Here is a 21,894-nt window from a genome sequence, read left to right as displayed (position 1 = left end):
AGGTGCAAAAATTTAAAACAAATCATAAAAAATGATTTGATGACGTCATCATGACATCAGTTCACATTTCACAAGAACTTGTCAATATCCAACAACCTACCAAGTTTCAACATGATCGCATAATTACTTTGGGAGTTATATTAGTTCAAAAAGTGCATCTTTAAGGCAGCGTCACGTGACCTTGATGACGTCATTGATCTGAAACTTCACACATATGATGGCTGCCTGACAGTCAACAATGTATGCCTGTTGGTTGTGTATAAATCCAATGGAGTATAGTACAAAGTATTAGGTCCAGAACGCGGTTAGAAAACAAAAACAAGGATGCCAACATCAGGACAGCGTCGTAGACTCCCCTCAAGTAAGTCCTCAATCCAAACAGGTCCTCACTGTACTGGACCAACCATGAGAAAGGTTCCCTATGAAATTGACTGCATCCAGAAGTACTACGTTGTACCCATGACGCCAATATTTCAGTAATTATAGACGTACCTTGATTGGTTTTAATGGACGGAAACCATTATTTTTAGAATCAGTGTATTTTTTAACACAGAATATCAAATTTAGGAAACGAACAGATAAATTATTTTTAAGTTATTGTGGTTTTGACCATTTAAATGTTGACATATGAAGAGCCGTTGTGTTTGTGCATAGACACAAAACGTGCAATACATGACGTCACATGACGTCGTCCGGATTTTAAGGCCCTCATATTGTTATACAGTACCCCACAAGTATAAAAAGGGAAAGAGTATGACTATCGGACGTATACTTTTTGAGATATGGTGATCTAAAGATAGGCTAATTAAATATTCATGCCATTATAACTTAGTCAATAAGCTAATTATTTTAAGCTAATTACATTTAACTGTAACTTCAAGACCTAAGCTTTAGTATGATATAGGTTCTGACTCCTTTATACTAAGCCAAGTATGACTTTTGACTTAAAGGATCACGTTGCCTTGGACCGGTCGAGTTGGTCTTTGAAAAGCGTTTTGTAACCGTTTGTTATAAAGTGCATATGGTTGGAAAGATGTTGTAAAAGTAGAATACAATGATCTACACAAATATGCCTCGAAATTGCGTGGTTTTCTTTTTACCTCGTCCAATAACACGGTCGGCCATTTATGGGAGTCAAAATTTTGACTCCCATAAATGGCCGACCGTGATAGTTCGCGATGTAAAAAGAAAACCGTACAGTTTTGAGTGATACTTGTGTGGATCATTATATTCTACTTTTAAAACATCTTTCTAATCATATGCATTTCATAACAAACGGTTTCAAACGCTTTTTATAGACCAACTCGTCCGATCCAAGGCAACGTGTTCCTTTAAACAAAATGCCCTGGTTAAACCTACACGTATGGGCTTTTGACGGATACAAATAATAATAATAATAATATTAATATAGTAATAACAAATAAAAATCTTGCCGATTTCAATAGGCCCCTAGCTGTTCCGACCACAGCTAATAAAGAAAACTTTAACCAAAACAAGAGCTGTTTCGCTGCGCTGCGCTACGAAACAGCTAAAAAAAACTTTAACGAAAACAAGAGCTGTTTTCGCTGCGCTTCGCTGGGCTTGGCTACGAAACTGCTAAAAAACTAGTCATGATTGCAATGTGCACAAATGCAGAGCTGTTTCGTAATAACATTTTCAACTTTCTCAACTGAATTTGAAATTATCTTGGCATCAAAGCACTTGTGACAAATCCAGCCTATTTAAAAAATCTTTTGGATTATACCATGTTCAGATCTAGCAATTTATTACTTAAAGGTGTAAAAATGAAAAAAATCACAAAAGATCATGTCGTCATTTCACAATTCAATAGAACTTGCCAATATCTAACAACCTACTAAGTTTCTATAATTGCATCATTACTTCGGGAGTTATATTTAAGTTCAAAAAGTGCACCTTTAATACCACGTCAGGTGACCCCCGATGACGTCATTGATCTGAAACTTTCCACATATGATACCTGCCTGACAGTCAACATTTGTGTAAATTTTGAAGTGATTACACAAAACTTCACACAATTCTTCAAAAAGTCCATTTTGAAGAGTTTTCAGCCTGCCGCTAGAGGGCGCTACTGCTTTTTTTTACGTCATCTACATTTTTTTTGAACTGCCCACTCTTGCCAGGCATTAACATTGTTCAAAGCAACTTCATAACTTTTGCTATTATTGATTTAAAGGGCACTTCCTGTTTCGACCGGAAGTAGAGGTCATGTGAGGTCACGCAAAAAAAGAAAAAAGAAGACCTAATTTATCCCTACCTAATCCCGCAAACAGAAACCTACGGTCTCTTGTGGCTGATTTGTTATAGATTTTCAAGTGTTTAAAATAAAACACTTGTTGACGTCACGTGACTTGTGATGATGTCATAATGACATCCTTGTTTTGTGATGATCACCATTACCTTTCATCACCGAAAATTTCATTGCAATTGCTCTTTAGGAACATAGCAAATCAGCATTTATAAAATGTCATTTCTGAAACAGACAAATACAAAAAAACAAAATCAACAACTTTTAACAAAAACGATAGCTGTTTTGCTGCGCTGCGCTATGAAACAGCTAACAAAACATGACATTGACTCAAACACATTCCTGGCATACAAAACTGCCATGGGTAATTAACTTGATTACAAAAAAAGTAATAACAAAAATATCTTGTTTCCACAATCTGCTATGAAAATGGGCAATCAACTTGTTCATGTTCATTAAAACTAAAGCTGTTGTTTTTGGAGGTGTTCTCATTTATTTTAACAAGTGAAAATGCCAACATTTTTAATCAGTTGGCAAATACCGAACCCATTAAAAAAATATTTTAGGTAGCTGACAGTGTAAAATGAATACAATTTATAGCAAATGAGGGATTGAAAAGGCATTGATAGTGCTATCAGTTTTTTGTAGGTAGAACAAAAATAATAAACGATGTTGTTTGAATGTTTTTGCAACAGATATGGTAAGAAAATCAGTTGAACAACCTTTATCAAGCTTTAAGGATGGCCAACACAAAATATGGAATATACAAAGATATGGATAAGTACAAGGATGTAGATGCTGAAGAAATTTTGAAGACTTTGACTGAAGAGGAACTTGAGCAACTTGCTGAAGAACTGGATCCTGATGTAAGTACCTGTACTACATGTACTATTGTTTTATTTATTTCTATAATATTATGAATACTAATTTAGTGGTGCGACATTCAAGCGATAACTTGTGTTCTCTCTCTCTTTCTCCCCCCCTCTATCTCTCTTTCTCTCGTATGCAATTATTGCACAAAAATGTTTGCCAATCAGTCGATCTTGCAGGAGTAGTTCTTGCAATTGCCGATCGTGCAGGAATGGTTTGTCTATTGTGCAATAGTTTTTGCAATTTTGCCGAAATATGCCCATAGTGCATGAATTACATGTACTTGCGCAATTTGACGATAGTGCAGGATTGGTTTAGCGTCCCTGTAGAGAACCCTGCAACAATAATAAGAAAAACTAGACATAGAGTTTTTGTTCATTACAAAAACACGGTGTTCGGTTGAGCGTAATGTGATGGCGTAATTCAAAAGAACAATCAAGATTATATTTTAAGAGTCCCTGCCTGTAAGAGTGTACCAAGTGGTGATTCATGGGTTCTCAGATCTTCTTCTAAAAAATTAGAGTGATACATCATCATACCAAACGAATAAATCCAAAATTTTAGTTTGCTGACGCTTTCGGTTTTGAAGTTACCAGTTATCAAAGTTTCGGCCTAAAAGCCCTCGAGAAACGAATAGTACATTCCCTGTAAACACAAAAATGTGCGCCAAGGTCATCCCAACAAAAGTAAAACATTTTTTGAAACCTCCAGTTGGGCTTATAACAAAAGTAAAAAAAAAAAAATTGGGATCTTATTGGCGCATCATGTTACGCGCACCTGAACCTTTGACGAACAGTGCCCTCATGCCATTTTCAACGCCTCATAACTCAGCGTGCCTATAAGATCCCATGAATTAAACAAGTTCACATGAAAGAGCTTGCATCCCTAAAACAAATTTAAGTGCAAAGTGCGTGGGATCTCATTGGCGCAGAGAGATAATAGAGGTCAAAGTTCAAATTTTACCAATATATTGCGTTTTCGCACCTCCGTAACTTTGCGCGCCAACAACAAAAAATTGTTTTTATGGCAACTGGGTATTGGAACAGTTTTCATCTAATGACAAATGAAAAAAGAATCTTGGGATCTCTGCAACTTGCATGTCAAAAGATTTTTTGAAAATTTTCTAAAGTATTGTCATTCCACACATTTTGGCCTAAATTGGCACAACATTCACTTTTTTCATCACTGTAAGTATCTATGCCAACAAGATCCCATCAATGTTTTCTTGTATTTGGTTAAGTTGAGTGTTCCTAAACAGATTTCAATTGAAAAATAATTGGGATCATGTTGGCCCACCAATATAACAAAGGATTTCTAGACGACGCAAAATCGCCCGAAATGGGCAGTAGTGTAGTTTCATATGACCTTTGACCTTTGTTTTTTTATACTTTTGTTATAAGCCCAACTGGAGGTTTCAAAAAATGTTTTACTTTTGTTGGGATGACCTTGGCGCACGTTTTTGTGTTTACAGGGAATGTACTATTCGTTTCTTGAGGGCTTTTTGGCCCAAACTTTGATAACTGGTAACTCCAAAACCGAAAGCGTCAGCAAACTAAAATTTTGGATTTATTCGTTTGGTATGATGGTGTATCACTCTAATTTTTTGGAAGAAGATCTGCGAACCCATGAATCACACCCCCCCCCCCTAATTTGGTACATTCTTACAGGCAGGGACTCTTAAAGAAGTGGCGTTATTTATTGTTAAACTTGCATCACAATTTTTAACAATTCCTGTTTCTTCACAAATGCATTATGTTTGTATTACATTGGCATAAGGTTTTATTTGGGTTTTATTTTGCACACTGATGAAAGCCCTTTAAAACTTTCGCTCATCCAGCATGGGATGTTGTACATTACAGATTTGATAATCCAATTAAAATGTTTTAGAAACGTTTGCCACAGTGCGATGATTAATGCAAGTCAACTACAGACTTTGAAGTTTAGTTTAAAACAAAACAAATAATGTCACAATAAAAACTGGTTCTAAATGGAGGCAAGGTTTAAATAGGTCACAAACAAATTTCTTTTTCATGGAAATATATTGTGAAAATAGCTGATTGGTTGTACAAATGTAGCGCCAGTTTTGTGTATCAACAGTAGAGGGTGCAACATCAACTAGCTTGAGACAAACATAGACCTTTTCGCAAATACACCTGCGCAAGCGCAGACTGTTGAGTAAGGTGTATTGAGGGATAGAAAATGGATAAAATTTGGTCACCAGCTATCAGACCACAATGCACAGTATTCCAAGCTTTACGCGCGCGCCCCAGTATTTGCGAAAAGGTCTATGTCTTTGTGAACGCATGGGCAGGATGGAGGTCAATCAGGACACGCAATATAAAGATGAAACAGACATTACATGTATGTCATTTAACATTTTGAGCAGAATCAACGGTCTTCAAACTGACATATAAATTGTGTTGATATCATAATTACTTCTTGAGATATGTACAGTTTCGAACGAAATAAACTAGACTCCCTGCGCGGAGAGTGTGGGCCTTGTTTTTTTTACCACTATGGGGAGTCATGTTCCCTGCGTGGAGAATGTGGACAACGCAATACAATGCATATGCAATAATGTGTACAAACCCCTGCCCCATTCAATGCATGGAGAGTTTTTGACCAATCACTGCATGTAAGTGGTCTCCACACTCTCCACGCACGGAGTGTGGAGATCATTATTCATTTATGAAAAAACAAAACCGAATGTATGTACACGACGCGATCGGGATGTAGAGCAACATGCCTTAGGCACAGCCCTGCCGTTGGATGAGCAGTTACTGAATGTGTCTGACCCTCCCGTGTCCGGCAACTCATCCCCGGAAGAGGACGATTTGGCCTCAAGTGTTCAACGGCTCTCAATTGCCGAGACTGAACTGCGCCTTGTCCTGAGGGACATGGCCCGTGTGTTGGACCTTCCCGCCGAGAAAACGGACGACTCCCCCGTTGAACGGCGATCGTTTAAGAGGAGGACAGGCCCTGCTCCGAAGAGCGGGAATATTTTCCCGGCTATGCCACTCGACCGCGTATGTACTGATCGCATCGAGAGCATTATGTCAGCTTCTTCTTTGATTGCTTACCCCAAGCGGGCTGATTCATATTATTGGTTCCTCATTGGTTCCTATTGGACTTGTGTTTCTCATGTTCTGAACAAGCACAAGTGGGTTATGATCTGTGTACACTACAATAGGCTGTGCTGCTGCTTCAAGATAAACCTCAAAGTGTTGTAATGCAAGAAGTAGAGCCAATGCCTCTTTTTCGACTGTGGAATAATTCTGTTGGTGACGGTTAAGTTTCTTCGGAAAGTAACAAACAGGGTGATCCACATTTTGGTCATCTTCTTGCAATAATACTGATCCTACTCCTACATCACTAGCATCAGTTGCAAGTAAATGGTCTAATGAAGTCAGGAGCAGCGAGAACTGGTGCGCTTGTAAGCATGGCAGTTCATTTCTCAGTCCAAGTGAAGTTAGCGCTTTTTTAAAGCAGATTGGTGAGCGGGGCAACCACATCGGAAAAATTTCGACAAAACTTGCGGTAGTAACCCGCCATGCCCCCAAATCGCATCAGTTCTTTCTTTGTTATTGGCTGAGGGAAATTTGCTATCGAATCGATTTTCACACTCACTGGTGAAACTTCCCCCTGACCAATTACATGACCAAGAAATATGACTTTGGCCTTGCCAATTTGACTCTTTGACAGATTAACAGTGAGTTTAGCCTCAGTTAGTCTATTGTACAACGCATCGGTACTGTCTAAGTGTTCTTTCAAATGGTATTAAACTATTCATCATACGTTGGAATGGATTCAATGTTGCCGGGGCATTTTTCATGCCAAATGGAAGTGCTTTATACTGATACAATCCTTGTGGAGTAACAAAGGCTGATATTTCTCTAGACTATGGAGTAAGTGGAACTTGCCAGTAACCTTTTAATAGATTGTATGTACTTAGCCCTGGCGGCCTTACACTTTCGTTTTGTACTACAGTGACGTCCTGGACATCAGGGTACATTTCTGGGGCGGAAAATTTTCACAGCTTCATAACTCAAATCTTACCTGCAAGAAAGCACCAATTTCAACAGATTCACATTCCATGGCAGCATATGTTTTTCTGTGGTGGGTTTTGATCGTCATATATTCTTGACAAATCCGTCATTTTCATGAAATAATGCAGTGAATTGTGCTTGTTGTTAACGCTATGCAGTCAAGAACGGTGACCAAGAATTCATGCGTCTAAGCTTGCATCATGCGTCTTGCACGCGAATGTATACGCGTACGCACGACAACAGACAACACTGTGAGAAAATGATCGAAACGGGAATTTTTTAATGTTGGAAGCTGCATTATTTCACGAAAATGACGGATTTGTGAGGAATATATGAGGACCAAAACCCACCGCAGAAAAATGTATGCCGCCATGGAATGTGAATATGTTGAAAATTAGTGGCTTGTTGCAGGTAAGATTTAAGTTATGAAGCTGTGAAATTTTTCCGCCCCAGAAACGGGCCTCAATAGTTAGGACTCTGTTCCTGTGTACAGAGAAAGAGTCCTATAAAGGACTAGTATGTATTATAACACCCCTTGCAAGTATTGTGCCTGCTCATTGGTTTAGAGCGCGTCACATGACATGTCTTAGTTTTGCTAGACGACGGCCGTGTGCTAGAGCGTCGGTTTGCCATGCGCTAGTCCGAAGACTAGCACATGGCGCCGTGCGCTAGTCCGACAGACTAGCACACGGCGTGCATTACCCAGACGTCCGTTGCGTGTACGAGGATGATAAATTAATAGTCTGTAACCATTTCAGATTGTCCGACACTACATGCAACACAGTAGGTAAAAGTGTTTGCAATCTGTGTTCGCGTCGTCCGTGGATTGTAGCATTCAGGTCTGTAACTTAATAATAATAATACAGGTTTTAGAAATGTTTGGGGTGTTATAAAACAAATATTGACTGCTTTTACTCGTGCAATGGTTAAAAACTATGACTCCCTCGGTGATCCCCGGAGCGTTCTATTTTCCCTCGGCTTCGCCTCGGGAAAATAGAACGCTCCGTGGATCACCTCGGGAGTCATAGTTTTAACCATAGCACTCGAAGCAGTCAATATTTGTATACTAACAAACTTAGTTTTTTCAAGCCTATCGATACAGTCTTCTATTCTAGGAAGTGGGTAAGTATCAGACTTAGTTACAGAGTTGACTTTTCTAAAGTCTGTACAAGGGATGTATCAGTATAAAGTACTTCCATTTGGCATGAAAAATAGACCCCTTGGGGATTGGAGATTAATTTTGAAAAACCATGACCTCAAATTGACCTCTACTTCCTGGTCAACTGAAAGTGGAAGTACTACATGTGCATGTATACAACCGATTTTCAAACCTTTTTTCAGTTTTAGACTACTTGGGCATCAAAAATAAACTTTGCAAAACCGTGACCAAAAGTTGACCTCTACTTCCGGGTGAACCAGAAGTGGGACCATATCCCAAGAACTACACAACCAATTTTCAAACTTTTTTTTCAGTTATAGACTCCTTGGGCATTAAAGATTAGTTTGAAACAACTTTGACCCCATGTTGACCTGTACTTCCGGGTCAAGCGGAAGTGGGACCATATCTCAAAAAGTACACAGCCAATGTTCAAACTTTTTTCAGTTATACATGTAGGGCAGTTTCACGGGGTCGGACGTACATTTCAGACACTTTAACAGAGTGTATTATTACAGTGGTATAAATAAAAATAATTTTTATTCTGGATAGAGGTATAAGGCAGTCACTAAAGTTATTTTATCAAAAAATTATTCATCCATGTCTTTGGATATAGACGCCATTCGCCCAAAACACCATGGTGTCGGACGTACTCGGAGAAACGCCTTTTTATGAAAACCAATATTTGTAGTTCAAACTCTGTGATGTGTTTGAACTTTAATGCAATTTTTTCTTATTTATGGATTCATCAGACCTCTGTCATTACACTTTACCATAAGACATTTGGTTTTTAAATTTGAATTTTAAGGAACGGCATTTAATATATTGGTGTCGGATGTACATTTCACAGTGTCGGACGTACTTGTCCGAAATTGCATTCAAAAATAGGTAACAATCAGTTCAACTTTTCACTTTTGTTATAAAATAATGATTTAATCTACCAATTTAGTGTTGTAATATCAGATTAAATCATTATTTGTTGAAAAAAGTGGTTTAATTGTCAAATTATACGACGTTTTGAGATCAATAGAAACAATGTGCATGTGTAATGCAACTTGTACATGATGTACATGCGTATCCTTATGCATTGCTGTGGCAACCAAAACTGGCAAAACACCCAAGTTTCAAAATTACATTTGGTCCAAATATGTTGTAGATTGGAGTGTTTAAAAAAATTAAAGTTTAAAGTTCTTTGTGGGTAACTGTTGCCAAGGTCAAAGGTCACCAAGAATTTTGGTGTTAAATGTTTTGATATTTTCTCTCAAGAACCAACTTTAGAGCATTGTCAACAGTTTACTAAATGAATAAGAGCTCTATCCTTGCTTGGGGGTAACCACATGTACCTGAATTTAACAAATATACTGCGAAAAACAAGCTTTTCTTATATTAATTATAAGTACCAGTGGGTTTTGGAAATGGAAATTAAAATTTTCTGCGGATTAAAATTATTGTGTTTTTAGCAGCCAGTAGAAAAAAAGGGGAATGAAATACACTTGTTTGGAGGCGTGATTTGGGTGAGAGTTACCCTAGGTACCAATTTATAGCTTTGTATGATATTTTAAAGGCATTCAAAAAGGCTTTCACATAATTATTTTGGAGGTGTCGGACGTACTGGTGTCGGACGTACGAACAAAATGCAAGTCCGACACCAGGATTTAGTACGATTAAGAAGATTTTTTTAAGGAAATAATTCCATGTTTAGATAGAGGGCATCAATTGTGCTTTGTAGTGTAAATTTGAAAATTTTTTGTCCACGGTTGAAATAGGGAGATTAAAATATTCACTATTTTGGTGTCGGACGTACATCGGAAAAGTAAGTTTCCTAAAATATTGAATATCATAAAATTTGAAAGAAATTTTTAATTTTTTTTCCATCATTGTGTTGTTACCATAGCAAACTTCAAACAGGTGCAAAACCAAAACAAACACTATTTAACCACAGTAAAAATTTTGATTAATTTGGCAAAACATTATTTTTGAGCCAATTTCACTATTTTAAAAGTATTTTTTCAGTCGAAAATAGCACTTGAGCCACTGAATATTTTCAGTAACAAATTATATTTGATTAAAATTCATACAATTAGCTACAAAATGATGCCTCATTTGTCACATTAGTGCCATTTTGAAATTTTGGCACTGAGGTTTACATTTCTATGGAACTGCCCTATAGACCCTTAGGCATTAAATATTAACTTTGGAAGTCGTGACCCCATGTTGACCTCTACTTCTGGGTCAACCGGAAGTGGGACCATATTTCAAGATCTACACAACCGATTTTCAAACTTTTTAAGCTATAGACTTTTTGGGCATTGCAGATTAGCCTTTAGTAGCTGTGACCCCATGTTGACCTTTACTTATGGGTCAACTGGAAGTTGGACCATATCAAGAACTACACAACATTTTAAAAACTTGTTTTCAGTTATAGATTCCTTGGGCAATGAAGCACATATTACCAAGCCAAACAACACGGAACAGCTTTGTGTATGTTCACAAACAGTTATTGTCTAGTTATCTTTATTGCAGTACGCACAATTCTTTAAAGAGATTAAAGAAATAGTTTTGTTTTTCTTAATTAAGAATGAGTCCCTACCAGCTTCAGACAGACAGAAGGAGCACACAAAGAAACAACCTACTGGTCCATTTGACAGACAACATCTGGTAGAATTCCTTGAGAAAAAAGCGAAGGAGGAAAAAGACTGGGATGATAAAGTTCCCTATAAAGCTGGGGAAAAAAGAGGTGAGTTAATGTTCCATTTGCATTCAGCAAGAAACTATTAAGTACTTGTTAAAAAAAAGTTAGAGGAAAAAGAAGTAGGCCTACTCTTTGTGTTTGCGTATAAAATTATAGTCTTCGTTTTGAAAGGGAGTCAGCAATATTAACAGAAACATTGGCTGAAACATTTTGTAAAGGCACGGGACAAGGAGGGTTATCATCTCCTTTCATTATTAATCTGTTTTATAGAGATCTCGTTTCTGGTCTAAGTGCCATGGAATGTGGTATTGTTATTGCCCACACCTTAAATGTTCTCTGCTATGCTGATGATTTGTTGCTTTCTAGTTTAATTGTCACTGGTCTCCAAAAGCTTAATGATTATGCAAATGACTATATTACGTCACATGGTCTGCGTTTCAACCAAAGTAAAATGAGGTGTACTCTCTTAAATGGTAAGAACACTTTATCATCGGATCCCTTTTGGGTTTTGAATGAAAGTAAACTCAATATCACTGACTCCATTACCTACTTGGGTGTTTGTAGGATTTTAAACTTTGCATGGTGGAGATAAGATATACATGTAGAAGAGTTTGCGGTAACACCATGTAATAATCTCTAAATGAGTTGGGGTGGTTCTGAAAAGAACCGTTGGTTTAACTCGACGTTTCGATCAGTATGCTCTGATCGTCTCTTGGAGAATGCTGGACTCTGATGCTGCATGCTGCTTAAGTACTGGGTGGTGGATCAGCGGTCTTTCCGTCATCCAGCTATCAAGTCGTCAGTCAACCGTGCGCTGGTTCAACGAGCTTATACCATTTGTGATCGGGACAGCCTCCAGCATGAGTTGCAGCACATCACCACTTCTCTACAGCGGAATGGATACAACGCCAAGCAAGTCAAGACAAGCAAGCCCGTCCCCCCCCCGACCAAAGGGTCTCATATACCCAAGGTCAAACACACACACCCGCAGTTAGTTTACCATACCTAGGTCCCCCTCTCATCGCCTCCAACGCATCTTCAAGCAAGCAGGAATTAAGGTATATCACTCCGCTCCGAAGAAACTCCATGGTTCTCTCCAATCGCACAAGGACAAGAAGGACCCCTCCACCCGTGCCGGAGTCTATCGCATTCCATGCGAATGTGGTAAGGTTTTTTTTTTTTTTTTCTCTCTCCCAAGAGAAAAAAAAAGCTTGTTGTTGCATTTCTGACCATTAAAACAAAAACATTTAAGTAAGGCCACCCTTGGTTATGTTTTTTTTTTAAAACAAAGTCAGAAGATGAGGGATTTTTTTTTTTCCCAGATTTTTTTTTCACTGGCCATTATAAACATTTGTAGCTGTTCTGGTGGTGCATACAGAGGTAATTGTTATTTCACGACAATGCCTGAAAATGAGCTAATTAGCATTGTAGAGAGTAATAGAAAGATCGGTTTAGGGAGCCCAGCCCAAGCCACGCTCGCCCTTAACTTTTGGGAGATGCTACTCTTTTTTAAAGTTCAATGTTGGCATCTCTGGTGATGTATTGGCATGTGTAGGAATGGCAGTTTAACCTGTGTTAAAACTCAAGTTTGGAACACAGCTCTGACCCCTGTTTTATTACGGATGTCAGTGTGTTAATTCAATGCCACATCTTTCCAAAATCTTGAAAAACACAGGGTAAGCTTGTTAAATCTGCCATGGGTCTTCATACATCCATAGTACTGTAAAACTACACCTCTTTTACATGGTTTGAATTTATGTAAGATCAATGATATTTTGTCGACATTTCAACTTGATCTAGTTTGTCAGATTTGTAACAACACTTCCACGGCTAGGTCTTTTTATGCTCACCTTTTAATGATTTTGCTTATTATTAAAAGACATTAATTGATAGAGTTAAAAGCAGTTTTAGCTTGCACAAAGATTTTCCGCTGCTTAATTGCATTATTAATCCTTCTTGCAGGTGGAAATTTAACTCTGTCCTTAATTACACTGGACACTAATTGGTAATTGTCAAAGACTGGTCTTCACAGAGGTCGTTCAGACACAGTACTTAAGTCGGTTTAACTCGTGGTTCAACCCGATCGAGTTCAACTCTGTGTGTCTGAACGGTTCTGAAGTTAGACCTAATCGAGTTCAACCCACTAAAGATAAACTGTCCAGAGAGGGGGTTTATCTTTAGACCGTTTCGGGTTTATCTTTTAACTTTGTATGTGGACAGAATAAAAAAGTCCACATCCGGTTTAACTCACAACAGATGACCCATTGACCTCCGTAATCATTATGCAAACACACGGTGACCAATGAACATGACGATAAACAGGATGTTAGAGTAAGGGGCAGCGTAAAAAATAATGTTATCGGCGGGCCGCAGCCCGCCTTGAAGCGCCGAGGGTCGGCGAACCGCGGCCCGTCAAGTCTAGGCTCAGTGCGGCACATAGAGTATCATCCATAACAATGGACCATGATCATTGTCCTATTTTCTAAAGATTGCGGCCGGCTGCAGCGCGCTGCTCACCACGCAGTGGATTAAAAAAAGCTTCCTTTTCACCAATTCCCCCACAGAGGCAAATTGTATCGTTGCAACTACAAAGTCAACGAACAGACAAATCTGTGTACATTTTTTTCTGTGGGTACGGCAGGTAGGCTACTGCCCACGGTCGGTCATTGGTGAAGGAAAACCCGCCGAGTTCTCATGGTTTCCCACCTGACTACCACTGACGGAATGTTAAGACAAAGGCATTGACCTTGGGGACACATAATGCTGATGATAAGGAGTCTGAGTGGCCAATAATGTGAGCAGCGGGGGACAAAGCCAAAATGTTGTACTTTTTATTTCCCCGTCCCAGGTTTATTTCCCCATTCCCGTTTGTTGTTTCTTTCTTGTTCCCGTAATAATTATTTCGCCGTCCTGGGTTGTGTCCCCCGTTTTTTTCTATGTCCCTTAATATTTTCCTGTCCCAGGTTTATTACCATGTCCGGGTTGTTTTCCCGTCCAAAGTTTATTTCCCATCCTGCAGGCTTATTTCCCCATCCCAGGTGTTACTCTGTCCCATAGTATTTCTCCCTTAGCATTGGTTCTGTAATAGTTATTTCGCTATCATGGGTTGTTTCCAGGTTTTTTTCTCTGTTTCCCATCCCAGGTTTATTCCCCGTCCCGTCCCAGGTTTATTCCCGTCCAAGGTTTATTCCCCGTCCTAGGTTTATTTCCTCTTCCCGCTTTTTTTTGGGTCTCGGTCCCGTAATAATTATTTCGCCGTCCTGGGTTGTTTCCCCGTTTTTTTCTCTCTGTCCCTTTATATTTCCCAGTCCCAGGTTTATTCCCCGCTCTAGGTTTATTTTCCCTTCCTGTGTTTTTTTTCTCCCTAAGCATTTCCCCGTCCCGGGTTTATTTCCCTGTCCCAGGTTTATTCCACTACCCAGGTTTATTCCCCATCCCAGGTTTATTCCCCCATCCCAGGTTTATTTCCCCTTCCCAGTTTTTCTCAGTCCTGTAATATTTCCCCGTCCCTTCCCCATCCCAGGTTTATTTCCTACTACCCGGTTGTTTTCTCCCCTAATATTTCACCATCCCTTTATATTTTCCTGTCCCATGTTTATTTCCCCCATCCCAACGAGCAGAGTCTCAGCAAAGTGGTCAATGTGGGCAGGTGGTACAAAGCAAAAATGTGGAAGTGTTGTTATACTTTGTATCAAGTTACATCAAATGTAACATTTTGTATAAGAACCCCAGTATAGTTACAATTGCAGCACATCTACCCGAATTTTGTGATTTTTTACCTTTGATGCAAGGAGTTGTTGGCATGGGGTCATTCTGGTGTATTTTGGGTAGATAAATAGAAACAACCAGGGATGGGATTAACGAAAACTGGGAAGGGGAAATGGGCAATTCCACCAAAAAGTGTCCTCGGCCCAAAAAATTGAAGTCAAATTTGTGGATTTAAATTTAAAGTAGCAAGAGAGAGTGATACCCAGTGATTTCAAATCTAGCTTTGTTCATTTTTTTTTTGGTTGTCCATGTTTTTCATCGTTTATCAAAAAAGTTTTTTTTGAGCCAAATTCATGATTTTTGGGGAATGTTTGGCACAATTGTCTAAAATGCCCTCCTGGTTACATTTTAGATGATATTCCAATTATTCTTGGCTTAAAACATATAACTGGTGGTAAGTATTCACAATTTTAAAGAAACTTCATTGTCAATTTATTCACAGGGTGCTGCCACTCGTTTTAATTAGCCCTTAATTACCAATTATGAAATGTAATGTCCATGACATTGCATGGTGTTTACATGTAGTTTTATATTTTAAAGCCAGTATGAGATATTTTCATGAGACTGCATACGCAAAGCTAGTTTTTAGGGGCTAATCCTATAATGCAAGAAAATTAATAAAAAATTAATTACAACTGTGCTAACGAGCGTCATGGACATTACATTTAGCGTCATGGACATTACGTCATGGACATTACATGTCACATGACACTTACCTTTTTGAAGGTAAATGCTACAATTTATCAAATGGACCTATTGTAGGTAAACCTGGACTAGTCAAAGAGAACATTTGTCATAGACCTCATCAGAAATTTACTTCAAGCTCTTTTTTAGCAGCGCGTTTAGTGGCAACATCGTGCACAGATTCTACAAACTGACAGCTCAAATCCGAGATTTTCAGGTGAGTTTGCTCATGGAACTGTTCTTTGCTAAAACATTCAAGTGACATTGAAATATATATGTGAACTGTTGGTGAGACATGTTTAGATGAATGTAGGACATTATAAACAGACTTTATCATCATAGAAGACTTCTCAAGGCCTAGGCGTAATGCAGATTTGTACACATCTACGGATAGCTTGGATACAAAGACATCATACATAAAGTAATTTTTTATTTTTACATAATTTCAGAATGGCTAGACTTGAGAACAGAGGCAGAAAAAGTATAGAGAGAAAACAAGACAAAACATGGAAACATGATTGTGATAAACAAAGCCCCATGCAGCCAATCTTTCCTTCATTTGTTGTTCTCTGTTCTTGTTTTGCATGTCAATCTAGGTGGAACGTGTAGAGGATGACCTCAATGACTGTCTCGTATTTGGAAAACTAAGGAAGCATCTACGATTGACCTGTTCCACCCAAGAAGTCCTCCCAACTCATTTTAACTGATCTTCTGGGAATTGTTCTCCCAGTCTTGAACAAAGCAGTATTCAGATCAACTTTGAAAATTACAGAAACCTTTGATGTTTATTTTCCATTTACTGTCGTCACAAAATGTTGACGCAAGATGTTCAGTATATTACTCAAGATGAACAATTACCATGTGAGAAACACAAAAAAGGGAATTATGTTCAAGTTAATTAGAAAAAAAGGTTACTTCATGTATACCTACATCTCTGGTCTATCATAACTACTCCAAGGCAGAAGCCAGCCTGGTTGGATGTGGACGGAAAGTGCAAAAAGGGGACTTACTGAGGGGCGGGGTTTAAGTGAGATTCTGGGGGAGGATTGGTTCTTAAAAATGTTTGGAAGAGGTTAAACATTAAGATAGGGACATTCATTTTAGTTTAAAACCCATATTAAGAGCAAGGCAGCACATGGGTTTACAAATTCAGGGTAAAAGCATGATGCATCATTTTACAAGTTTGACGTAATGTCCATGACGCTAAAAATAACCCAAAATGTAATGTCCATGACGCTCTATTAAGATGTGTAACAAGAAAGTTGACAGGTTTTCTTAAAAATATTATCAATGTTCATGTTAACTACTTCCCTGTTTAGCAAATAAAAAGGTATTCTAAAAATTTTGAACTTTAACTTCACAGAGTTTTGGAATTGAGTGTGTTGTACCCAAAACCCACTTCCGTTTTTCGTAATGTCCATGACGCTCGTTAGCTGTGCTCTGACTCCTTAATTAATTTGAACTTTTCCAAATACATAGTATCATTTGACTTACTAGGACACAAGATACTAGAATCAAGCACAAAACTCTAAATCAAAGCTACTTGGTGTGTTTAAATGACCAACAAAGTTCTAAAAATGTCTCAAAACGTAATGTCCATGACGTGGAATTGCCCAAATACCCCTTGGGGTGGGGGGGGGGTGGTGATATTAATCGACTGAGAAAAAAATGGGAAGAAGAAATAAAACATGGAAGGGGAAATATTATAATAAGGGACGGGAAAATATTAATCGTCTAAGAAAAAAATGGGAAGAAGAAATAAACCTGGGACAGGGAAATAAACATAGACGGGGAAATATTAAGGGACGGGGAAATTAATAAGGGAATGAAAAAAGGAGAAGAATAAATACACCTGGGACAGGGAAATAAACAGACGGGGAAATATTAAGGGAATGAAAAAAGGGGAAGAGGAAATAAACCTGGGACGGGGAAATAAACATGGACGGTGAAATATTAAGGGACTGGAAAATATTAATCGACTGAGACAAAAATGGGAAGAAGAAACTAGACATAGAATGTTTGTTTAATACAAAAACACGGTGTTCGGTTGAAAGTTATGTGATGACGTAGTTCAATGTTTTTGAACCATAAAGAAGACTTTTTATACAAAGTGTCGTTATTTTATAGTTAAACCAGTTATCACCCTTTTTAACAACTCCTTGTTTCTTCACAAATGCAATATGTGTGAGATTGGCATCAGTTTTTTTTTGCAACTCATAGAAGCAAATTTTGCTCACCCTGCTTGGGATGCTGTACACAGATTTGATAATCAACAGCGCCCTCTTTTGTTGGACAAAAGAGCGTGCTGTTGGGAATTCCCCCCAAAAAATTTGCGCCATATGATTTTTACAAATTTTAAACGCTGTTTTGTTGTTGTTTAATACCCAATGACATCATTATGACATAAATAGGCCTTTGGTGTCTTGATACTAAGATTCAACTATCTGTTGAGTTTCAAGGTTCAAATCGATCTCAATCTTGAGTTATGCCGTAGGTAAGCTCAAAAGTTGTTTTTTGATTAAAAAAAACACGAAGGCGAACTTTGACCAAGGTTAACGACCCGGAAGTAAAGGTCTTACGATTTTGGCGTTTTCAAATGTTGCTCAAGTCTTTATCTATCTGATGGCCAGGTATGAACATCATAGCTTTAATATTCGTTGAGATACAGCAACAAGCAAATGATAATTTTTCCACATTAAAAACCTTGTCATGACGTCATCATTCCAAAAAAGTGGCGGTTTCATCTACTCACTAGTGCCTATGTACATAGTAAGTTTTAAGTTTGTACAAGCTTTACTTTTGTTTAAAAGCTCAAAAGTAGTTTTTTGATGAAAAAAAAAACCCACGAAGGCGAACTTTGACCCAGGGTACCGACCCGGATGTTAAGGTCGTACGATTTTGGCGTTAACTTTTCAAATGTTGCCCAAGTCTTTATCTATCCGATGGCCAGGTATGAACATCATAGCTTTAATATTCGTTGAGATACAGCAACAAGCAAATGATCATTTTTCAACATTAAAAACCATGTCATGACGTCATCAATGACGTCATCATTCCAAAAAAGTGGCGGTTTCATCTACTCACTATTGCCAATGTACATAGTTAGTTTTAAGTTTGTACATGCTTTACTTTTGTTTAAAATTGCTGGAGAAGTTTCGAAGAGAAAGAAGAAGACGAAAAAAATAAACAAAACATATTAATAACAATAGTTGTTCGGCTGTTTGCCGAACACCTAATTAAACAAAATAGACATAGAATTTTTGTTAATTACAAAAACACGGTGTTCGGTTGGACGTTACGTGATGACATTGAAATATAAAGATCACTTTTTCTACAACGTGTCGTTAATTTTTAGCTGTTCCGACCTACCGTCGGAACAGGTAATGTTTTCGTCGAGTTTTTTCAAAACGTTTTAGAAACGTTGTTCTTGGTTTCCGCCAAAACGCCATAGGTTTAACGCACGATTTTTGTTTTTTTGTAATCTTAGAAACGGTAGAAATGACACACTTGAGTCAACTATGGAATCGAAGCTTAGTACATGTACGTGACTTAATTAGGTGTTCGGCCAACAGCCGAACAACTATTGTTATTGTCATGTTTTTTAGGTGTTCGGCCAACAGCCGAACAACTATTGTTATTGTTATGTTTTTTTAGGTGTTCGGCCAACAGCCGAACAACTATTGTTATTGTTCTTTTTAGGTGTTCGGCCACCAGCCGAACAACTATTGTCGCAAAAACTAAAGCTTGTATGAACCTGAAACTTACCATATATATTGATCTTAATGAGTAGACGAAACAGCAACATTTTTGGAATGATGACGTCATTGATGACGTCATTACGTTCAAAAAAACGCTAAAAATTGGAGAGTTCATATCTTGAGAACTACAAATGCCACACACAAGATATTTGGTGCATATAAAAGGTCTTGTAATTAGCTACAAAAGTCGTGCACAACGTGACCTCATGTGACTTTTACTTCCGGTTGAAACCGGAAGTTCAAAATTTCAAAAGTTCATATCTCAAGAACTATATATCATATTCGCAAAATTTGAATATCAGTTTGAAGATCAGTTATCCTGCTCAAACTTTTGCACAAACATAATGCCAGTTGAATTTTGCCTTCTGGTCGTAAAAGCACGCGTTTGTGTTGACCTCCATTCATTACGCGTAGAAACCAGATAGTATCGCCATTCATGTATGTGAATGCTACTATTGTATTGTGGGTGTGTGGGTGTGTGTGCATGTAGTTCATGTAGGCCTACATTGTATCCATGCTCTACGACAAAACAGCACTGCGTGGCTGTGGGCATTACGGGTTGTGTATACACATGCAGACTCCGTTGAAGGCGCGCGTAATTCAAATTCCACTACGCTGGGATTCGCCTCATCTTTCTTCGTGCGATTTTGAACAAAATGTTAAACTACTATGAACTTGAAACTTATCATAAACATGAACCTTCATGAGTAGATGAACCCGCAACTTTTTTGGAATGATGACGTCATTGATGACGTCATTACGTTAAATAAACGGTAAATAATTGAAAAATTCATATCTTGAGAACCACAAACGCTACGTACAAGATTCTTTCACTACATGAAACCTCTTGTAATGTTCTACAAATGTTGTACACAACGTGACCTCATTTGACCATTCACCCGAACACCCTGAGTTTGTACACAAACTCTCAATTTCTAGTTTTTTTTTTTTTTTTCTCTCCTCGTGTTCTTCTTTCCCTGCGAACCTTCTCCAGCAATTTTAAACAAAAGTAAAGCTTGTACAAACTTAAAACTTACTATGTACATAGGCAATAGTGAGTAGATGAAACCGCCACTTTTTTGGATTGATGACGTCATTGATGACGTCATGGCAAGGTTTTTAATGTTGAAAAATTACAATTTGCTTGTTGCTGTATCTCAACGAACATTGAAGCTATGATGTTCATACTTCAGCATCGGATAGATAAAGACTTGGACAACATTTGAAAAGATAACGCCAAAATCGTACGACCTTAACTTTCGGGTCGTTACCCTGAGTCAAAGTTCGCCTTCGTGTATTTGACATCAAAAAAACAACTTTTGTGATTTTAAACAAAAGTAAAGCTTGTACAAACTTAAAACTTACTATGTACATAGGCAATAGTGAGTAGATGAAACCGCCACTTTTTTGGAATGATGACGTCATTGATGAGGTCATGACAAGGTTTTTAATGTTGAAAAATTTGATGTGGGAAACATTTGAAAAGTTAACGCCAAAATCGTACGACCTTAACTTCCGGGTCGTTTCCCTGGGTCAAAGTTCGCCTTCGTGTTTTTTTTCATAAAAAAAAACAACCATTGAGCTTATCTACGGCATAACTCAAGATTGAGATCGATTTGAACCTTGAAACTCAACAGATAGTTGAACCTTTTGGTGTTTTTAAGACAACACAGTGCTAATTACGTCATAATGACGTCATCAGGTATTAAATAACAATAAAACAACGTTTAAAATGTGTACAAATCATATGGCGCGAACGTTTGGGGGAATCCCAAAAGCGCTCTTGTTTGTCCAACAAAAGAGGGCGCTGTTGATTATCAAATCTGTGTACATCATCCCGTGCAGGGGTAGCTAAATTTTAAAGGGTTTCCATGAATTGCAAATTAAAACCTAAAGCCAATCTCACACAAACATATTGCATTTGTGAAGAAAAAAGGAGTTAAAAACTGTGATACAAGTTTAACTATAAAAATTAACGACACGTTGTAGAAAAAGTCATCTTTATGGTTCAATGTTTTTGAACTACGTCATCACGTAACGTCCAACCGAACACAGTGTTTTTGTAAACAAAAATTCTATGTCTAGTCGCAAAACTTGGTGTTGTTTAATTTCTTAATCAATTAGCTGAGTTATAATGACATGAATATTTAATTAGGCACTCTTGTTAACACCATTTTTCCCAAAATAACGACCGATTTTCAAAAAATCTTCATATTATTCTTATTCTCTTGGTATTGAAGTTGTGCCAAATGAAGTAATTTATTATGTCAGTCATCTTGAAATTATTTTTCATAAATATATACTGTTATTATATAAGGAATAAAATCACAGCTTCTGTGTTGATAGATCGATTGGGGCCGCGGTTTACCGCGGGTGCTATTTATTACTCATATGGTCTGCAGTTCAAATCCTCCAGGAATTTCGACAAAATCAATATTATAACGCATACATTTTACATTTTTTTACAATAAGAAATATGTACGTACATTTTAAAAACAATCAGTACAACATGTTCCCTTTTTCCAAATTTTTTGCTCATGAGAAGCTTCTTTCCGGAAAATAAAATGATCCTGATTTTGTCCTCGGCGCAGCACGATCTTTAATGGGTGTAGGCACTATGGAGGAAGTTGGTTCTTCGATTTATTACGAAGCAT

The 21,894-nt window shown here is 37.9% G+C and overlaps 1 protein-coding gene across 2 annotated transcripts in view; it reads left to right on the top strand.

The window, feature by feature from the left end:
* LOC139937845 (tropomodulin-2-like) overlaps positions 1 to 21,894 on the top strand; it is a 106,795-nt gene that overhangs the window by 22,141 nt on the left and 62,760 nt on the right. For both annotated transcript variants that reach the window (XM_071933192.1, XM_071933191.1), the window contains exons 2-3: positions 2,962 to 3,132; positions 10,916 to 11,075. In XM_071933192.1, coding sequence (XP_071789293.1) covers positions 3,007 to 3,132; positions 10,916 to 11,075 — 286 coding nt within the window. In that variant the 5' untranslated portion in view covers positions 2,962 to 3,006. The remainder of the gene's footprint in view (positions 1 to 2,961; positions 3,133 to 10,915; positions 11,076 to 21,894) is intronic.

Source organism: Asterias amurensis, chromosome 5 (assembly GCF_032118995.1).
Source record: "Asterias amurensis chromosome 5, ASM3211899v1".
Taxonomy (NCBI): domain Eukaryota; kingdom Metazoa; phylum Echinodermata; class Asteroidea; order Forcipulatida; family Asteriidae; genus Asterias; species Asterias amurensis.
The sequence above is the reverse complement of the archived record's forward strand: the minus strand, read 5'-3'. Positions and strand labels throughout refer to the sequence as shown.